At 37.8% G+C, this 20,871-nt stretch overlaps 1 protein-coding gene across 1 annotated transcript in view; it reads left to right on the forward strand.

Moving 5' to 3' along the window:
- The first annotated feature begins 4,639 nt into the window (after nt 1–4,639).
- FAXC (failed axon connections homolog, metaxin like GST domain containing) overlaps nt 4,640–20,871 on the forward strand; it is a 70,057-nt gene continuing 53,825 nt past the window's right edge. Inside the window, exons 1-3 of the mRNA XM_074310232.1 lie at nt 4,640–5,262; nt 5,675–5,796; nt 11,538–11,673. Coding sequence (XP_074166333.1) covers nt 5,068–5,262; nt 5,675–5,796; nt 11,538–11,673 — 453 coding nt within the window. The 5' untranslated portion in view covers nt 4,640–5,067. The remainder of the gene's footprint in view (nt 5,263–5,674; nt 5,797–11,537; nt 11,674–20,871) is intronic.

The raw sequence follows: 20,871 nt of genomic DNA on the forward strand, positions 1-20,871 counted from the left end.
GCAGAGAAAAAATCAGTACATCAGCAAAACTCGAAGATTAAAAAGAGAATAGGGATGAATGTGGGGGCAATCTTCAGGAGAATATGGGAGGGGATGGTATCAAGGACACATATTAAGGGCCTGGCCTTAATACAGAGAAAAACTTCCACTTCATCCAAGACTGGTGTGAAGAATATGGGGGTGGACTATCATGTTAAAAGTATTTGGGAAGAAAAGAAAACAAAGCTGAGAATAAATTCCCCACTTGGTTAATGTCATGGACTTCATTATTGTCTCCCTTACTTCATCTTCCTATAACATTGTATCAACTCTGGAAACTCTTAGCTCTTCAGTATCTCTGGCCCTGAGGCAACTCCCTTCTTCTAATTGGACAGGATAGAGGATGGACTTTGGATAATTCTTGTATTTAAGCTTAATACAGTGCCTGAAATATAATGGACACTTAAAAATGTTTATTAACTAATTTGTTCTCATTCTTATTTATCAAGTTATTCTTCTGATTTTCTCTTTTCTTCAAGACTGTCAATACTTGTTTATAATCTTTCCTCTTCACTCTATTCTCCATCGTAACTTTCTTCAGTTTCAATATTGATGACTGCTCCAGCCAACTGCCCACAGAATTTTTCAGCTCAGGTGTCTTCTCCAGTGTACTTTATCTAAGAACTAACACAGTGGTCATTCCATTTCCTGAAGACAGGAAGATCCACTTCCAAGATATGAAACTTGACTTGAGAAACCCTTTCCTGAGGCTATTTTCATCTTTTGGCTTCTGTTCTCTTACTCAAAGGCTGTAGAGAATTACTGGAGAAGTCATATAATTGAATAAGTTTCACTCTACCAAATTAAAGTCGAATCATTCATCTGGGTCCTTGATGTTTTTAGGCAATTCATGCACTCTTCCCTAACCAATTCTTTATTTCATAGCCTTCATCTTTATTTTATGGGGGAAGAGACTTTTCTCTCCTTTCATCTTTATCTTCACACTGACCTCCACACTTAAAAGCATCTAGCCTATACTTCTATTTCATTAAGAAGACTGAGATTTTGTGAAATAAACCTGATACACTTCAGTAGACGAAACAAATTTTTAATAAAATTGTTACCTTGCTCAGCCTTGGCTGTGCGATATTCTTGTTAAAGAATCCTATAAATTGAGATTTCAAAATGATTTAATTGGGAGAGATGTTGGAGAGTCTCAGGAAACTCTTCTTAATTATGACATTTTGCTATCTAAGCAGAAAAATGCTTGAATTTTGGTAATTTTTTTGGCAAGCTTATTTCTCAAAAGAGAGTACAGCACTTTTTTTTTTTTTTTTTTTGGTCAGTCACTACCGATCTGGTGGCAGCTAATTAGTGTAGTGATAGAGTGCTAGACTTGGAGTCAAAAGACCTTACTTCAAATCTGGCCTCAAACATTTACTGTCTATGTGGCCTTAGTCAAGTCAAACCTCTATATGCCTCAGTTTTTTTTACCCATAAAATGAACTAGAGAAGGAAATGCCAACCCACTTCAGTATTTTTGCCAAGAAAACCCCAAAAAGGGTCACAAAGAGTTGGACTTTTTCAAATCCTTTCCATCATTTTTTTTCCCCTACCACTGAAATGAAACTATTCTCTCTAAAGTCGTCATTTTTTCCTGATTTTGAAAATCAGTGATTTTTTTTTCAGCCTAATTTTGATGAGCCCTCTGCAGTTTAAAATACTATTGATCAACTCCATTAGTCTTGTCTTTTGGCCTCAAAGAATTTATTATGCTTACCCTAACCCTGACCCCAATTTCTCTAACTGCTCTTGTGCTGTACTTTGTCTATTATCCTTTTCTGATCATTAATATAGATCTATTTAGCATCCTCCTTGGCCCTCTTCTCTCTCTCTTTCCTTTTTTCCCCTCGGTAATTTTATTCACTCCTATGGCTTCCATCACTGTCTCCATGAAAAAACGACTCCCGGATCTATATCTACAATCCTGACCTTTCTTCAGACTTCTGTCCATTAGGCTGTAAATTCCTTGAGTGCAGAGAGTGTAGATTTTTTTTTTAATTCTTTGCTTTTCTTTGTATCCTTAGTGCTTAGCACAGTGACTGACACATAGTAGGAATTTAATAAATGCTCTAGTTATCTACTTAACATCTACAACAGGATATTCTGATGGCACCTAACCTTCAACATGTTTGAAATAAAATTCATCCCCTTTTGTGTTCAGCCTAATCTTGCTTTCAACTTCACTATTTCTGTTTTGGGCATCTCTGTTCATCAAGGGTGAATAACCTGAGGGTTAACTTTGACTCTTTTTTTTTTTTTTAAACTTCTCATATCCAATCAGCTATCATGTCCTATGGATTACATGTTATTCACATCTCAAATGCATCACCCCTCTCAAAGCAGCTTGATAAAGGCAATAGAGTGCTCAGAGTCAGAGGTACTGAATTTAACGCCCATCCTATCTCAATGATTTAGTTTCTATGGAATGATGGGCAAGTAAGTTAATCTTTCAAAGCCTTCATGTTTTCTCTCGTAAAATGAGATTAATCACAATATATTTCTCACAGGGTTGTTGTGAGGGTCAAAATATCTAGACACACTCTATTTCAAGAGCTAAGGTCCAGCAAGCAGGTTGTACTGTGAGCATGACATAATAATCCTTTGTGCTCTGGATGATCTTACACTCTGGCAAAGTGTATTGCTTTGACTAGAACCAGATATTCATTGAAGGACATATGATTTTCTTATTAGTATCACTGTTTATATTTGTTAGACTTCCCCCTGTTTCCCAGGACCTGAAAGCTATCTATCACATTTCTTGATATACTCACAATCTCTTTCTTGTAACTGCCAGGTAAACTGAACCAGATATTTCACTGCTGTTCCTACCACATTTTGGTTCTGTACTCTACTGAATGATCATAAGGCTCAACTTAGAGACTGTTCCCACACCCTCCTTTAGGGACAGTGGGGAGGGGAATGAGGGAGAGGAATGGCTTGCAAGTGTTTTCTTCATTCTGAAATTTATTAAACTTCATTTGATCCCTGACCCTCCTCTCTCTAACCTGCTCTGCTCAGCTCTGGCCATTTACAGGTAAGAGGCCATTCTGGTTCTGTTGTAAAGCATTACAAAACCTATAACAATAATGCTCCAGCAGCTCTGGTCTGCTAGTCCAAATATCCCTCTCAGCTTGAGGTGAGTTGTGCCCTATGCCTGAGATCTTTCCCAGACACCTAAGACAGAAGAATTATTATTATCCCTTTCTCTCTATTTCTACTGCCACCATCACAATAGAGACCCCCATTCTCATTTACTTGAGTATTCTAATTCATCTCCAGAGTGTTCGTTTAGAATGAGCATTGGATCTAGTATCTAAAGAGCTGAGTGGCTTCATGCCTGTCTTATTACCTATTTATTGTGTGTGTGATGTTGAGTGCATCATTTCAACTTTCTAAACATCAGTTTTCTCATAATTCAGGTTGGATTAAATGACCTCTGAGGTTCTCTTCTGGCTCCAAATTTGAGGTCTTATAAACTTCAAATTCTCCTCTATAATATGGTACCAGTCCACCAGGTCTTTAATTACTTTTTCCAGAAACATCACAGAGCATTTTGTTTTGCATGATTCTAATGTTTTACCATGCATTCTTTTTTTTTTTTTTCCCCCCCCATTAGATTGTGAGTTCCTTGAGGGCAGGAATGTCTTTTGCTTCTTTTGGCATTCCTATGCTTAGAAGCAGACAGCAGGCATTTACCAAATGTATATGAATTGATTTTTAAGGAGAAACCTGACTTCTGATTTCATTGGCATAGGGGCTCAGACTGGGGAAATTCCTTGTTTCAAGGAGATTCAACACCTTTGCAATTATATACTTTCAGAATTGACTTGGTCATTGAAAAGAGTAAGTGACTTGCTCTGGGTTACACATCTAAAATGTAAAACAGGTGGGACTTAAACCCAGGTTTTTATGTGCCGCCAAAAGTTCCCTTATTGCCATTCCTGGCTCATTGAAAACTCCCTATCTTTGCCCTTCATAAATCCCAGCACAGGGTTTTGGACACTTAAGAAGTATGTTGATGTTCTTCACAACCTTAAATTCTGGAAGATTTTGTTAAACCAAAAAATATTGGATGTGGATCCCATTAGTCCCTTCCCAAAATCTCAAAGGAAGCAATATTTGAGGGGGTTTGCAAAGGATTAACTTTCTTACTCTTAGTTTTTTTGAGTGATCAAAACACTCATACCTTTCATATTCCAAAGAACACATAAAGAAATCTAAATTTCTTTTCTTTCTTTCCTTCTTTTTTCTTCCTTCCTTTCTTTCCTTCCCTCCTTCCCTCTTTCTTTCCTTCCCTCCTTCTCCCTCCCTCCTTCCTTTCTTTCTCTTTCTCCCTTCCTTTCTTTCTCTCTTTCTCCCTCCCTTTCTTTCTTTCTTTCTTTCTTTCTTTCTTTCTCTCTTTCTTTCTTTCTTTCTTTCTTTCTCTCTCTTTCCGTCCAAGATACTTAGCACAACCTTCTGTGTACATAGTAGGTCCTTTAAAAAAATGTTAGCTGACTGATTTTTTCTTCAAACAGAAACTGGATGATTAGTGTGTAGTCTAATTCCAAACATCAATCCGGGTCCTCCCCTCCCGGCCCTGCCCCCTTCCCTTGCCCCTTCCCCAGCTCCCGCAGCTCAGGTCTGCTAGTCCGAACTCTTAGCTTGAGGTGAGTTGTGCCCTATGCCCGTGACCTTTCCCAAATACAAAAGGCAGGGCACAGGAAGAGGATGAGGCGCGGAGGGCGGAGAGGATGAGGGGACCTTGTAAGATCCTTGCTTCCTCTCCGCTCCCCCTAGGAGAATGCGGAGAGGAAGCTCCCTCATTGTCGGCAGACTTCCCAGCCTGCCACAGCCCTTCTGGTCCAGGGAGATCTTTTCTCGGGTGTGCTGCGCAGCGAGCGCCGCTTAGAGGCGCAGAGACCATGGACTCCGGGCCGTGAGGGCTCAGCCCCAGATTTAGACATGGCCTCGCCCGTGGTTCCCCGGTCTGGGTCCGAGAAGCTCGGTGCAGGAGGAGGACGAGAAGGAGGAGGGACTTGAGAAATGAGGGGTGAAGGGTGGGGGTGGGGCAGGTACGAAGGTGATTTTTTCTCCCCCATCTATTTTCCCGTCCTGAGGAGCAATGACATCACACAGGCTCCTCTGGGCACAAAGAAAAGCAGAGAGGCAGCTGAAGGATGCGCCGGTGGTGGCTGCGGCTTCGATCGCTACAGAGAGAGCCAGAACAAGCCCGGCCAGGTGCTGCTGCTGTTCCTCTTGTTGCTGCTGTTGCTGCTCCAGCTCTTGTTTCTCCTCCTCCTCCTCCTTCTGCTCTTCCTCCTCCTCCTCTTCCTCCTCCTCCTCCTTCTCCATCTCCCCACTTCTCTCCGCGCCAGCTGCTCGCTGAGCTCGCTCGCGCTCCTGACGCCCAGGCTCGGAGCCCTCCTCCATCACCTCTTCCTCCTCCTCCTCCTTGTCCCATGCGCATCGCCCTGGCCAGCCGGAGGCCGCCGGGCGCCAGCCGCGCAGCATGCACTGGGGGATTGGCTTTGCCTCGTCCAGGTCGTGCGTGGTGGATCTGAGCCGGAACCAGAGCATCTCCTTCGGCTTGTGGGCCGGATCTGAGGAGCCCTATACCTTTTATGGGGACATCATCGCTTTCCCTTTGCAGGATTACGGAGGGATCATGGCAGGGTTGGGTTCGGATTCCTGGTGGAAGAAAACCCTGTACTTGACTGGGGGAGCCCTGCTGGCTGCAGCGGCGTACCTGCTCCACGAGCTCCTGGCCATTAGGTGAGACCGAGAGACTGCGAGCCCTGGGAGACTGGCAGAGGGCCCCTGAGCAGGCTGCGGAGGCTGTTGTTGCAGCAGCTGCTGTTGTTGTTGCTGTTGCAGTCTGGGGCGTTGTTGACACGGGTGGGGGCGGGGGCGAGCCAGGCGCCCTACCCTAGGCAGGTGAGCCTCAGCCCCTCCTTTCTTCCCTATGTCGGGACAGGTTACAGAAATGCCCGCACTCTAGGTAGCTGTTCCCCCCGAAGGTGTCTCAAGTCCCCTGCTGTTGTGTGCAATTTTTGAGTTTCCTGGAGGTTGAGCTGCTGAATGAACTGAGAAAGTACCCAAACCCAGAGAGGTGTTATGCAGAAATTACCAGGGCAGTGGTCTTCATGAAAGGAAATAGCCAGGCACTTTCTTTCTTTCTTTTTTTTTTTTTTTAAGTTTTGCCTATATTACTATTGATTAGCCTAGGTTTGGGGAATTGAATTAGGCCGAGGATTTGTTTATTTCGTGAACAAAATAAAACTGGCTGCAGCACTTGTTTGGAAGTCTTTGGAATGAGTTTTCATCACCCTCAATTTAACCCACCAGTCCCTCCCTTGGATTTGTCAGAGATTGTAGTTACAAATTCAGCAGCTCTTAATGTAGTAGTGTCTTTGAAGGGCTGCTTTCAATGTTGAGAGGAAGTGTGTGGGCAGCCTTGGAAAATGATGCAGTATTAACCTGTTTAGAACTGCCTGCAGACAGAATAAGGTAGCTTTCTTGTTATTTCATACCACCTTGTGGATCTGGCTGCTGGACCTGCCAGCTTCAACTTCCACATGAATAACCTTGTGCCCACTGAGAACATCTGAGAGTCAGGGCTCCACGTGTGTTTATTTGCTTGCCTTTACCAGGAAGCCTGGAAGTGCTAGAAATGATAGTAGAGATTGCTGCAGTTTGTTTACAGGGAAAGATGTGGGGAATCTCCGAAAATGGTGGCTTCAGGTACCTGGAAAGGAAAGTGTTTATTATCTTGAAGGATGAGCTGGTGTCCTGAGGGATGGTTCATGGACTAGGTGGCTGGAGTCGTGATGAAAATTATAATAGGTTTAAAGTCTTCCCTAAATTGCTGAAAAGTCTCTAGGACCAAGATACACATTAGCCAATTTTATATAAATCATCTTCAAAGGGCTAAAATCTCTTTTGGGAAATTCCTATAAAGAGAATCATATGCAGACTTTTGTTTTTTTGTTTTTGTTTTTCACCTAGTGTGTATGTGTGGAGAATCTTCTACAAAATAGTGTAAACAGAGACTTTTTAATGACCTTTAAATTTTTCTATTGCTTTTTAAAATAGTATTTAAACAGCCCAATTCTCCATTCCCATTTCAGAAAACTATTAAATAATATTTATAGAAAACAAAAATCAGAAACACTCACATTTGAGGAAGAGAATGTGTGATGACATTGTCTTGTATTTATGGATCCTTCACTTTGCAGGATAGGAATCTTATACAGCGTAGCTATGGGAAAAGAGTTTGCATTTTAAACCATCATGCCCACATCTGAAGAGTTTTCTGCTTCAAACTTTATTGCTATTTTGATTTTCTTAACACTATAGGTTATATTTGTGTCTATTTTTTTTTCTCACACAAGGTTATGTCTCAAGATGTGTTTATTTATGCAAAGCAAAACACAATTTTGAAGCAATTTATTCAAATGCTTTTGGCAATTCATATGTAACTACTTCAATAATTTATAATTATATCTATTTGAGGACTCCCTCTACTGATGCAGATTACTTCTCCCTGATTTTTGAGATGGTTTTCATTAATTGTTTTGGGGAAAGAATTTTATTACCTATCGGCCACTCTTATCTACACATTAGTGTGGCTGGCTCATGAACAGACCACTGCTGGAACTACTGAGTTTAGTAGGGAGTCTAATAGAATTTGCACCCTTCCAGCATAGCCTTTGAAAATTCAGTCCATCATTAGTCATTAGTGTAGGACTTTAATGGAGGGATGTTGAGGAACTGAAATAGGAACCCAATTTTATCTTTATTAGATTTCAGTCCATAAGATGTTGTTTTTTTTCAACCCCACCACCTTGGCATATTTATCTCAGTTCTCCATGTTATTTATATATGTAGATGTAGTCTCAAAAATTAGCTTCCAGAAATATTCCAGAAATAACCTTGAAATATATCTTAGTGGTTAGAGCTAGTCATCAAGAAATTTCTTTGTATTTTTAATACTCCTCACTGGTGACAGATATTCCCTAAATGATAGGTACTCAAGAAAGTTTTGACGGGGAAAGAGGAAGGAAAAGGACCAGATAGTAAGGTAATGCCCAGGAAAGCAGATCCAAATGGAATACCTAATGTCTCCTACTTAGCCCTAGATCTAGAACTGGAAGTAACTTCTGAGCCTATCAACTCCTCCCACACACACCATTTACAAATCAGAAGATTAATTGATTTGCTGTAGGTCACACAGATAATTTAAAAAAAAAATTCTAGAACCAGTACTTTTTCTCTTATCCTATGCTGTCTTCAGTAAGTTCTTAGATAGAGATAGCTGAAAAGGAAAGAGTTATACCAAAGTCAAACTGTGAGTTTATTTAGGCTGGATTTAGGCTAAACTCTAATATGCCCAATTTCAATTATCAAGAAAATAGGCACAAAATGTGAATTATTCAGTAATAATAAAAGTAGCAAAAGCTAGCATTTATAAAGCAAAAGCTTTACAAATATCTCATTTATCCCTCACTACTCCCCTGTGAGATAGGTGCTATTATTATTATCTCCATTTGACTTGAACAAATTGAAATTAAATTACTTTCTCAAGGTTACATTGCTGGTAAGCATCTGAGGTGGGATTTGAACTCTGCTTTTTCTGATTCTAGGTTGAGTACTTTATCCACTGTGTCATCTAGTAGTAAGTTGTAGAAAAATTTTAAGTGAATTCAAGCAATCAATTATAAGAATTTATTAAGTATTTAGTATGTGTTGGGCATGTAACACTAGATGCTATCTTTATATAAAGGGTTCATGTTGTGTTTATGGAGCATGATAAGGGGTTCATGTTATGTTTATCCTTAATTAAAAATGTCTCATTTGATGTCCAACCTTTTCGAATTACATACCTAGATAACTGACCCACACTTTACTTAGTGCTTTTTAAGTATAGTCTAAACAATTGCTTTAGCATTCTCATCTAAAAGAAAGCATTTGTATCTACAGAAAGAACAACTTATTTCCATTCTTTTGACAAATAAAGAGGAATATTCAAAATCTTTTACTCATTAATTTCAGTTTTATGGTCATTAATGTGGCAAAAATTTTGGAAAAGCAAACATTTTAAAGCTATGCTTCCCTTCTCTAAATATTGGTATTCTTAGTAAATATCTGTGCAAAGTTTAAAAAATAATCTTGTATTTACTTAAATGGGATAATTTCAAATGTAGATGAAACCTAAGAGCAATAAAGAAGAAAATGCCTTTTAGTAGGTATAATAACAAATAATTTTTCAATTATTTAAAAAGCACCTACTTTGTGCAGGGCACTTAATAAATGTTTATTGAATTTGTTCATTTTATATAGACTTTGATTACATAATAAACTTTTGATTGCATTATCTTGAAGAATAGAGTAAAATGGAAAGAGCACAGGCCTGGGAGGCAGAGGACCTGGGTAGTATTCTTGGGTCATTTGTTCTTGTTCAGTCCTTTTTCAGTCTTGCCGATTCTTCCTGACCCCATTTGGGGTTTTCTTGGTAAAGATGCTGTCATGTTTTGCCATTTCCTTCTCAGCTCATTTTACAAATGAGGAAACTGAGGCAAATAGGATTAAGTGACTTGCCCAGGATCACACAGCTAATAAGTGTTTGAGGCCAGATTTGAACTCAGGAAAATGAGTCTTCCTAACTCCAGGCAATCTACTTCACCACCTAGCCACCCCATTCTTGGTTATGCCAATAATTAAAAGTGTGACACTGAGTAATGTTTTTCCTCTCTGGATCTTTATATGTTAAAGTATGGGGGTAAAATAGATAATCACTAACTTTAACATTTTGTGAGTTTTATAAAAGTCTTGGTAAGTACATGTTTATAAGGTGGCCTGATTACAGATGAGGAAACTGAGGTTGGAAGAGGTTGTTATTTTCCTGAGGCAAATACACATAGCTGGCAATTAGTATAGTTAGGACTTGAGTCCAGTTCTTCTGATTATAAGTGTAGTGTTTTTCCATGGTACCACCCATCATGAGAGTAGTGGCAGAGAATTTAATCTCATTTATCAAAAACGGTAAGCACATGCTTATTGGCATAGTGAGACCTTAAAGTACTTTGGCCTGCTCTTAACTAAATGGTCATATTTGATTTCAGAGTCTGTTGATTTTCAAATACTGAGGCTGAAGAAAGTGTGAGGGGGTATAATACTACTTCAAATAAAGCTTACAAATAAGTAAATCAAGAGTTAAGAGTCTCCATAAATTTTGTCATTTGATTTGGAAAAATTATAGAGTAAAAAATATGTGACAATTCAAATCAATTCCTGAAATAAATAGAGTGGGAGGGATATAGGAGGACTTTATGAGAAAGGGATAAGGGATAAGAACACTTTATCTGTTATTATTGATAATCTGTGCTTCATGGATACCAATGAGTAGTTTAGTACTTTCCAAGAGGAAAGTAGCTAAAACTTAAAAATAAAATGAGAAAGAAATGTGAGAGTGAGGCAAACAAAAGAGGAGAATGAAAATAAGTTTTTCTTTCTTCATATACAAATGCTTTCTTTTAGATGAAAATGTTAAAGCAATTGTTTAGGCTATAGATCATGAGGACAGGAAACATGCTACTGAAAGGGACAGAAAAGGACATTGCTAAAGCAGCTGATATTGGGAGCAAAGAGAAGATGATGAGAAGTCCAATCTTCATGATTCCTGGATCTTTGGATCTAAACCATTTAGCTGAGCTAGTTTCCTGTAGGCAATTCTGGTGGTATATGTATAGACAGACTGTTGTTTCTGGGTATTTATATATGATGTGATTTTATACTTGTAGTAGATTGAATTATTTCAGTCTTATCCAACTTGGCCCTAATATAGTCCATAGTTAATGAAATGGATTTTTTCAGAAAAATGCGTTTCTTGTTCACAAGGCCTCCTTATACCTGAGGAGAAATTGCCTGGTATAGTCGATAGAGTGCCTGATTTGGAGTCAGAAAGATGTGGGTGTCAAAGTCTTGACAAGTACCTGTTTGATAATCATGGATAAGTCAATAAACCACTTCTCTGAATTTAGATTTCCTCATCTGCAAAATGAGGAATTGTACACATTTTTGGTAGTTTTTACCTCACAGGGTTGTTGTGAAGCTTACATGAGATTACATAAGTAAAGCATTTTGCAAATACAAAAATGAGATATAAAGATCATCATTGTAGTATTCCTTGGTTGTCATCAACATCGTTATCATTATATGCTTAACCATAGAAATATGAAATAATTTTTTTCCTAAGCCCTTAAGACACTGTCTATTTAGTGAGAACTTCTAAAGTTTCCTAATCTTTTCCTATGTATTAGCTAAGCTTCCTTTTTGTAAGCTAAGTGCTTTAGAGTTCCTTAAGACTTGATGAATAAAATAGGTCTACTATTTGCTTAAAGAGCTGTTTGTGCCTTAGTAGTTTTTGAACTCAGTTTTCTGAATGTATAACACTGTGTTCTATTGTTGTTGTTGTTGTTTTTTTTTTTTTTTTATTTCTGTTCTGGTTTTGACAGGAAAGAGCAAGAGGTTGACTCCAAAGATGCTATTATTTTGCATCAATTCTCAAGGCCAAACAATGGTGTCCCCAGTTTGTCTCCTTTCTGTTTGAAAATGGAAACTTATTTAAGGATGGCCGACTTACCTTACCAGGTACATCTGTGCATGTTCTGTGCATATGAGGTTCCCCCTCCTTCCCCATTATACCTCAACCTTCACCCTAATAGGGCCTACTGGTAATAGAAAATTTAATTTGATTCAGCAGAAATGCTGAGTGTATGCTTGGCACCTTAGTTAGACTTCATTGGTCTATGGTGTGCCCTTAGCTCTATGGACATCACAGTTCTCAATGTTTGTTGATGTTTTTAGATACCTGGCTTAAGGATGGCACAAGAGGATATATTAACTAATCTTTCTTTGTGAAGAAGAGGGATTACATTTATTCTGCTTGGCTCCACAGGGCAGAACTAGGAACTACAGGCAAAAGTTATAGAAAACCATATTTCAACCCAATATGTAAAGAGGAACTTCCTAACAATTAAAGCTACTCCAGCATGGAATGGTTTATCCTAGAAGATAATGAGTTATCCTTCACTGGAAGTTATCCATTACTTTAAGTGATGATTTTTCAGGGTTATTATGGAGGGAATTTGAGCTTCAATTTGGGATGAGAGTAGATGAGTTGAAGTCCTTTCCAATTCTGTGATTTTGTGATTCTTTGATAAAGTGACCCATTGTATACTGGAATTTTTTTTTTTTTGAGTTAAAATACTACTCTTTTGGCCTGACCAGGCTCACTGTGCTAACCATATAAATTATTCTCTCTTGAATTTATATGGCTTTTTTCCCCTGAGGCAATTGGGATTAAGTGACTTTTCCACAGTCACACAGCTAGGAAAGTATTAAGTGTCTGAGACTGGATTTGAATTCAGGTCCCCCTGATTTCACAGCCAGTGCTCTCTCCAGCCATCTAGCTGCCCCAATATAGATTTTTTTTATTCTTATTCTTTATTTTTAGGTATATTCTGAGGCCACGTGTATTGCTTCTTGCTTTCTCTGAAGTTAACTTAGTGAAATGTTTTGCATTTCATTATTATACTTGGGCTAAGGCACTGAATGTTGATTCTAGATTTGGGTACTTAGTGAATACAGTGTTTTTTCTTAACCTGTCATTATTTAAGAAATGGTATCTCTGTAGGTTGCTTTATCCTCACTAACATTTCCTCTCTTTTTCATTCTTATGCTGTTGTGGAGATCTATGAAACTTATTTGTTTCTTGTCATGTGATTAGCAAATTCCTAGCAGTATTTTCTGTGACTGCAAGGGGCTGTTTCTTGTCATGATGATGTTACAATAAAAAGATTTCATTTCTGATAAAGTTTCTGAGAGATAGTAAAAACTAAGGTATTTCTTAAAACTCATACACTGCTCCACTCAGTATTATATTTTTTGTTTGGGAGATACTAAATGCTTGATTGGATCATGGTGGCAGGAAGCCAAAGAGGCTATCTATTCTATCCCCTGTTTACAAACCATCTTGTATTTAAACTTTCTTGGTCGATCCTTTCTTAAAAATCTTCAGAGAAAGAAATTTCTTTTTACAACCTCCTCTGTGAAGTAAAAAATTATAAAGGCAAATAATAGAATTGGTTTTTATATCATAAATGTCCATGATATAACTCAGAGATAGTAACAGACAGGAAATCTTTACTTAGTTGCTATGGAAAACTGAGAAAAAGGTGTTAGAAAGTGTTTAGTATTTGTCATTTTCCGTAATCTTTGGTAATCACCTTTTAAAAGACATTTCCAAATGATTGTAAGCTCTTTGAAGACAGGGAATATTTTATTTTCATCTTTGTATCTCTAGAGCCTAACATAATAATTTGGTATATAGTAGATGTTCAAGAAATGCTTGTTGATTGATTGATGAATCTATAATTGCTCCATTTAGCTGATTCATGTGGGTAGAATTGAGGTAGATATATAAATGATTTATGAAAGTCCTTGATTGTGGCAGCTTTGTTTTTGTGCTGGGAATACCATTATATCTGAAAGCTTTCCAGAGTGTTTGGAATGGACCAAATGTCAAGTAGCCTATGATGATTTCTTGTGCTGCTACTCCTAGCTCTTAGTCTTCATCTTAAAAAGCTGTAACTGATCTTGCATTGGAATTCCTGTTGACATCGGGGCAAGCAAATATGAATTTAGTTAGTGGGTATGTTAGAAGGGTGGGGTGGTATTGAGAAAGTCCTTTTCTCTTGGAAGCAGCTTAATTAGACATATAGATATTTGGAAGACAAGGAGACTCTCTGGTCTATTTAGTTCCCTTCTAAAAATAACTAACCTTTTTATATTATTTTCAAAATTGTCATATTCTTGATATGCATAATTTCCCTTAAGGCTCAAAACAATCCTAATGGGTAGATTGTCAGAGATTATTATAATCATTTTGTAGATAAGGAAACAAGGTAAAAAATATAATAATTTATCTGTGGTCACTGTTTTTGTGTTAAAGGCTAGATTTGAACTTGAGTTTTCTTTAGACCATGGCTCTGTCTATTATTACAAGTGTGGGGAAGAGTAGAGATTGTTCTTCAGAATACTGGCAGATTGATAAAAATAATATGTTGTAGAGTTAGAGTAGATGAGTGATAGATTTAGAGTGAGAGGACTTGGATTTGAATCCTATTTCTACTATTTACAATCATGGAAATCAATAAACCTCTCAGGGCCTAACTGCCATTTGTGAAGTGAAGAAGTTGGAATGGAATTCGGGTCCCTTCCAGCTCTATTGATGTATGATTTTGTGATCTTATTATTAGTGTTGGCTGTTTTCTTTCTTTTCTTTCCCATTTCCATTGTGGATTTTGAGAACAGTTCTTAGCCACTTGTTAAAAGTACTAATGACTCATCTAAAGACCAAGAAAGATGACTTCCCAACCTTTTAAGGAATCCATCTTGGACACTGACTAGACCAAAGGGATAAATGAAAGTCCTGCCACTTTACTTTTTTAAGCCCAAGAGACCTCAACTGTAAAATCAGGAAGTTAATTTGTTTGAGGGAAGCATTTGTATATATTTTAAAGTACTATAGAATTTGGCATTGTTTAGTTGTTTCTTATGTCCTGGTCATTTAGTCTCTCACTTTATAGATGGAGGAGACAATGAAGTGTTATAATGGGCTGAGAACTGAACCTGGAGTCAGGAAGTTTAAATCTGGCCCCACAAACTTCCTACCTATGTGATCTAACTTGTCAGCCTTAGTTTCCTCAACTGTAAAATGGGGATCACAATAGCACCTATCTCCCAGAATTGTTATAAGGATCAAATGAGATAATGTTTGTAAGTGCTTAGGACAGTGCTTTGTACACAGTAGATGCTTAACATATCCCTTTTTCCTTCTTTCCTTCCATTCAGATCACAAAAGCATACATTTAGAGCTTGTGGCCATTTAGTCCAATCCCCCTAATTTTACAGATGAGGAACTCTAAAATTTAGGCAAATTAAACAACTTGCCTGAAGTCGCATAGGTAGTAAATGGTAGGGTTAGAATTCAAATCTAGGATGTTTGATTCAAAATCTAGTGCTCTTTCTATTGTACTATGCAGTTGAACCATTCTTATTTCATTCATTTAAGGAAAAGTCAATAAATGTCAATAAATGTGGGGTGGGTGGAGGGGAAATAGAAGGGGAGAAGGAATCAGAAGAAAAATTCCTTACTGTGTCAATGATGTTATAATTCTTCTCATATGGACAAAATTGAATAATAGTATTACACCATGATTGTGCATGAGCTTTGGATAGATTTTAGGTTTGTTTTGCTGTGATTGAAGGGAAGGGTGTGGTTCTCTATTTCCTTGGGTCTTTCTGGATAGAAAGATTTTAGGAGGAAGGGAAAGGGAAACATACATTTATTAAGTGCCTATAATCTGATAGCCTAAGTGCTTTATAAATATCTCATTTGATTCTCATCACAATCTTGTGAGGTAATTTTATTCTTCCCTTACAATTTAAGAAACTGAGGCAAATAGATTTGCTCAAGGTCACACGCCTAAATAAGGGTCTAGGGCCAAGTTTGAATTCAAACCTTCCTAACTCTAGTTCCCCAGCTTAATCATTGGCAGCTACCAACTGGCTTGTTTGAAATTAAATAATCAGAACTAGGGTTCTTTGGTTGCTCTGCCTGAGCTAGTGATATAAGCCTAAAAACAATGTAGCAATTGAAATATTTGGATTGTAAAGCTCTGGAGTAAGACCTGGGTTCAGATTCTATCTCAGAAGCTTATTAGCTTTGTGATCTTGGGTAAGTAATTTAACTTCTCTAAACTCTAGTTTCCTCACATATCACTATAAAGCATTGAGCTATGAGAGAATCACACTGGCCACATCTCTTACTAAACCATTCTATTTGGCTTTGCTAAGCCCTTTGTTTTGGGGTGATTCTTTAATACTTTATAGTTCTGGAATTTCATTGATGTTGATGCTCTCTTTGCCAGTACTGATCAATTATTTACTAGATGGTCTTTATGGAGCTGCTGTGGACAAAAAAAAATGTCATCACCTGTTGGTCCACCTTCTGGTCATGAGCTACTTTGATTAAATAGACTGATCTTTTCTGATGACAGACATGGTCTTGCCAGTCCATCTTCAGAGTCTTTCTAACTTGGCAGAACCTGTTAGAACCTGTGTTCCATTAATATTGCCTTTTCACAGGCCCGGAGGCATTAGGGAGAGGTTCTTGGGTTCTGGGCGTTAGTATGTGTGTGTGGCTTCTTCCCAAGGAAGCTTATCCTACTTGTGGATAGCACTTTATAATTAGGACATTTCCTCTTATATCAAGCCTAAATACATTTAGGGCATTTGTTCGGTAAAGAATATTTGGCAGAGAGTGTGCTGGATCTAGCTCAAAGAGGATCTCGCCACCTGATTGTTAAAATGGGGACTGATTTATTATTTTGTTGATTGTCTGAACTTAAGAAAGTGAGGGAGAAAATGTTAATAACAGATTAAATTTAAGTTTGTTTTGGGTAGATTTATTTCCACAGAGAGCCAGCTAGCTAGATGTTATAAATTTATCAGCATACCCCTGGTTGTTGGCCACAGTCCCTTTATAGATGTGCTTCCCAGAAGTTATCATGCTATGTAATTGTCTACTACAGCTGAAATTTCAGGTTAGAACAGAACATTCCAGTCATTCCAAGGAAAATGGGAATTGAGCTTCTGAAGTTTTCAGGTTCTGTTCTGGGTGCTGTTAGTGGGAAATTGGGTTTGCTGTGAAAGAAATGGGAAGTGTAATGGTAAATGTATCAGTTAACGTTTGGGTTAACAATCAAAGAAATATCTGGTGTTAAAACCATAAGTCTAAATAACAGTAATCATAGCTAGCATTTACATAGGACTGAAAGTTTTTTTTGTTTGCTTGTTTGTTTTGTTTTGTTTTTGCAAAACCCTTTACCTGTATTAGGGCAACTAGATGGCATAGTGGATAGAACTATCGGCCTGTAGTCAGGAACTCATCTTCCTGAATTCAATCTGGACTGAGACACTTTCTAAATGTATAATCCTAGAGAAGTCACTTAACCCTTTTTTCTTAGTTTGCTCTTCGCAAAGAGGTAGAGAAGGAAATGATAAACCACAGTAATATCTTTGTCAGCAAAACCCCAAATGGGATCAGGAAAGTCAGACAAGACTGAAAAATGAACAGTTGCCTCCATTGTTTCTCAAAAATGATCCTATGATTGTTGGTGCTATTATTATTGACATTTTACAAATGAAGCAACTGAGGTTCAGAAAGATTTAGTGACTGCCCAAGATTCCATTAGCTAGCTAGCTTAATATTATATAAATTACATAAATTTCATGAGACAGGATTGGATACAGGTCTATTTCCAACTTTAAAGCTATCTACTGTACCATCTAGTTTACTCAAAGGAAAATTTAAAAAACTTAGCAGTTCTTTTTATAAAATGACAGTGCTTGTAAACTCGTTCCCTTGAGTCTTTAAAGATCCTTACTTTTCTATTTGAAGGGTAGGATTGGAACAGTAAGAAGTAAGAAGTGACAATTTTGTCATCATTAAGGTAAAGTACTTCTCCAGTGTAGGAGGAGAGTCGAGGTAAAGAAGGATGCTCACTTTTCACTGGAGTTTAGGCACATGAGAAGAGAACCAAGAGAGAGAAATAATCCAGCTAGCTGCCTATTCTTTCCAGTTCCAGATTTGGCTAGCCTCCTGTGAACAATCATCCCTTGAATTTGGGCCATTGATCAGTTGTATTTGGTGAGCTCTGAATGTTACCTGGGTTATTGGATTCCTGTACTTTAAAGCTCTTGGAGAATTTTAAGAGAGCCATTTGAAATAATAAGCTTTATTTTTATTACCTGAAACAGTTTAAATTTTCTTTTCAAACAAACATAATAATAATCAGAGTTTACATTAGCATAATCTCTTCCCCCCCCCCCCAAGGCCTTTCAGGTTCTTTATGGGCTCTCAGGAAGCTGGCAAACAGCAAGCAGTTAAGTCTTGCTGTGTTGTTCTTTCATGCAGGCCATCTGCTTCTGCATAGAGAAAATAATGTAATGGATGGGTAAAGTAACTGGAGTGGCTATTTTTTCTGTCTTCTTTAGGAAAAAAAATTAGGGTTTTTCTATTTGTTCATCAGCATGGTACAGTGGGTAGAACTCAAGGAGCAGAGGTTTACTTGGCATGCTATGTGATTTTGGGCAAGTCACTTTTCTCTGAGAGCCTTTCCTTCTTCTGAAAAGTGGGGCTTATAAAAAAACTTATACTACTTTCCTCAGTGGGTGTCTATGAGGATAAAATGAAATGAGTGAACTACTATGAAGTGTTAGATACAAATGTGAGATATCACTGTTTATATTTGCCCAAATTGTCCACCATGACTGCTTACCTTCATCAGATTTTGTGGGTCATTGTTTGGCATTCAGCCCTCTGTGGAAGATGTAGTAATGTTAAATTAAGGAAAGAATGGGCCACATATGCATCCATCTGTTTTAATACTATAATCGCTCTACCAAACACCACCACATTTAATGGCAGTGTTGTCAACAGTTGAATGAACCTCTAGAATGTTTGCAATTTGTAGCTACTCTTTACTTCCAGAACTTTTTTTCTGTAGATTTTTTTCCTCCACGCTCAAGTGATTCTGCTATTTTCCTTTCTATAGAAGAGAAGCCTTTAGTGATTGCAGCTGTCATTCAGCCTGACCATTCTTTGCTCTCAACCATGTTGGAAGACTGAGTTGTTGTTTGAGCTGACTACTTGGTTTCCATCTTCACAGAAGCTGCTTTGAAGGAATTAATTCTAGATGCTGCCCTGCCACTATTTGGTGGGACAAACACAGGCCCTAGTGTGAAAGTTGACATCAGGCTGAACTGCTTAGAATTATATGGTTTAGACACTGGTTTATTTTCATAGAAACTATCGTCAAAGTAGAAAGATTCCTTCTTCCCCTTCCACTCCCCGTACCTCCTTTCTCTTAGAAAAGACCATTTCTGATTAATGCTTTAAAATACCCAGTGTTCTGATTTACGTGAAATTGTAATGGAAACCTCTTCCTGTATAAAGGTTTCACAAAGAAGTAAAAGAAAAAGTGTATCCTTTATAGAGATACTCTAAATATTTAATGGTGCAGTTTCTCAGGATGAATTAATTACTTTGGTTCAAAACATCAACTGCAAAAATACAAGATTGGGAAGATAGGAAGAAAATTTGTAGGCTTTGTTTTTTACAAGTATACTATATACTATACAAGTTCATATGGCCACCAAAAGGCTAACAGCAGTGACATTAGGCTACAATAATAGAAACTTTAATAGAATTAACAGAAGCACAGTGCCCAGAATGAGGGGGGGGATCTTGATAAGCTGGAACATGTTCATCACAACCAAGGTGATGAGAGGATTGAAGACTATGTCACATGAGGATTAACTGAAGGAATTAGTGGGAATACTTAGTAAGCTGGTTTAGGGATATTTTAGGGCATAAATGATGGTTCTTGTCAAGTATTTAAAAGGCAGTTATATGGATGAGAATATTATTATACTTGTTTTATTTGACCTCAGAAGTTAGAATTAGGAGCACAGGATAGAAGATAAAAGTGAATAGAGGGGTTGGTTGGTTGTTGTCCTTCATTCTTGAAGAGGACAAAAATCACATCACTATGTTAGAGTCAGTTAGTGTGTCTGACTGTGGTTGATCAGATCAATATGAACTCAGAAAGTTCTGCCACAGGTCGGATACAAATAGTCTCTGTGAACATTTGGGGTTGTCTAGCTTTGTACATCTTGCATATTTTCTGAAGATAGTGAGATAAATTTTGGCTTAATATAATGAAAAACTTCCTTACACTTAGTGCTTTCTGAAAATGGAGTATATCAAATATATACCAAGAAGTAGTGGAACCCCTATCAATCAAGCTAAGCCTGGAAGCCCACTTGTCAGGGATGGTGTAGAAGGCTTACCTACCTGTTTGGGTTGGATTTGATGAGCTTTTAATTCCCATCCAGCTCTTGAAAATCTGCAAAATTATTGTTAGTCTCTTTCCGAGAGCTCTTTTATAACTCAACAAATATTTATTAAGCACTTACTATGTATAAGGTGCTATGATAGGCACTAGGGATACCAAAATTAAAAAGAACTCAGCCTCTGCTGCCTAACTATAATCCAAATTAGAAAAAGTCAAACAAAATAGCCGTAGAGAGTTAAGGAGGGACCATTGTTTATTTCTTGTATAAAATTCAATAACCTAAAGTAAATTTCCATTCTTTCCACATTATTGTGCTATTATAACTCATCACTCAGACCTTAAGTCAGACTTAACATTTACTGGAGGTAATCTTGAAGGTTTCTCAATAATAATTCTATGAATCATGGTCTTTTGATTTCTGTGTCTGTACTTCTATATCTCACCAGTTCTTCCTCTTTTCATATTCCATTGCTCCATTTCTTTTATTACTTCATTGCCCACTATCTATAGTTCTTCTAGGTTTATGCTGCATTAATCACTATCTTTGGAAAATATATAACTCAATATTGCCCAGTCTGCCATTAATGCTTAGGGGTTATATTGCTCAGTTACTATTGTACTTCATCATTGCCTCCAAATTGGCCATCTGCTTTCCATTGCTGCTGCCACTGGCACTTTCTTGGCAAAGAGTTATAGTCTTTGACTTTAAAAGATTTTTAAAATGTCACCCTCTCCCAGTAAATTCTCTTGAAACAAACAAAACAGTTAAAATCAGTTGATACAGGCACCCCATATAACAGTATAATCAAACTTCCATTTCAAGAGTCCCCTTCCTCTCAGTGTAAGGAACAAAGTTCATTCAAAT

Source organism: Sminthopsis crassicaudata, chromosome 4 (genome assembly GCF_048593235.1).
Source record: "Sminthopsis crassicaudata isolate SCR6 chromosome 4, ASM4859323v1, whole genome shotgun sequence".
Taxonomy (NCBI): Eukaryota; Metazoa; Chordata; class Mammalia; order Dasyuromorphia; family Dasyuridae; genus Sminthopsis; species Sminthopsis crassicaudata.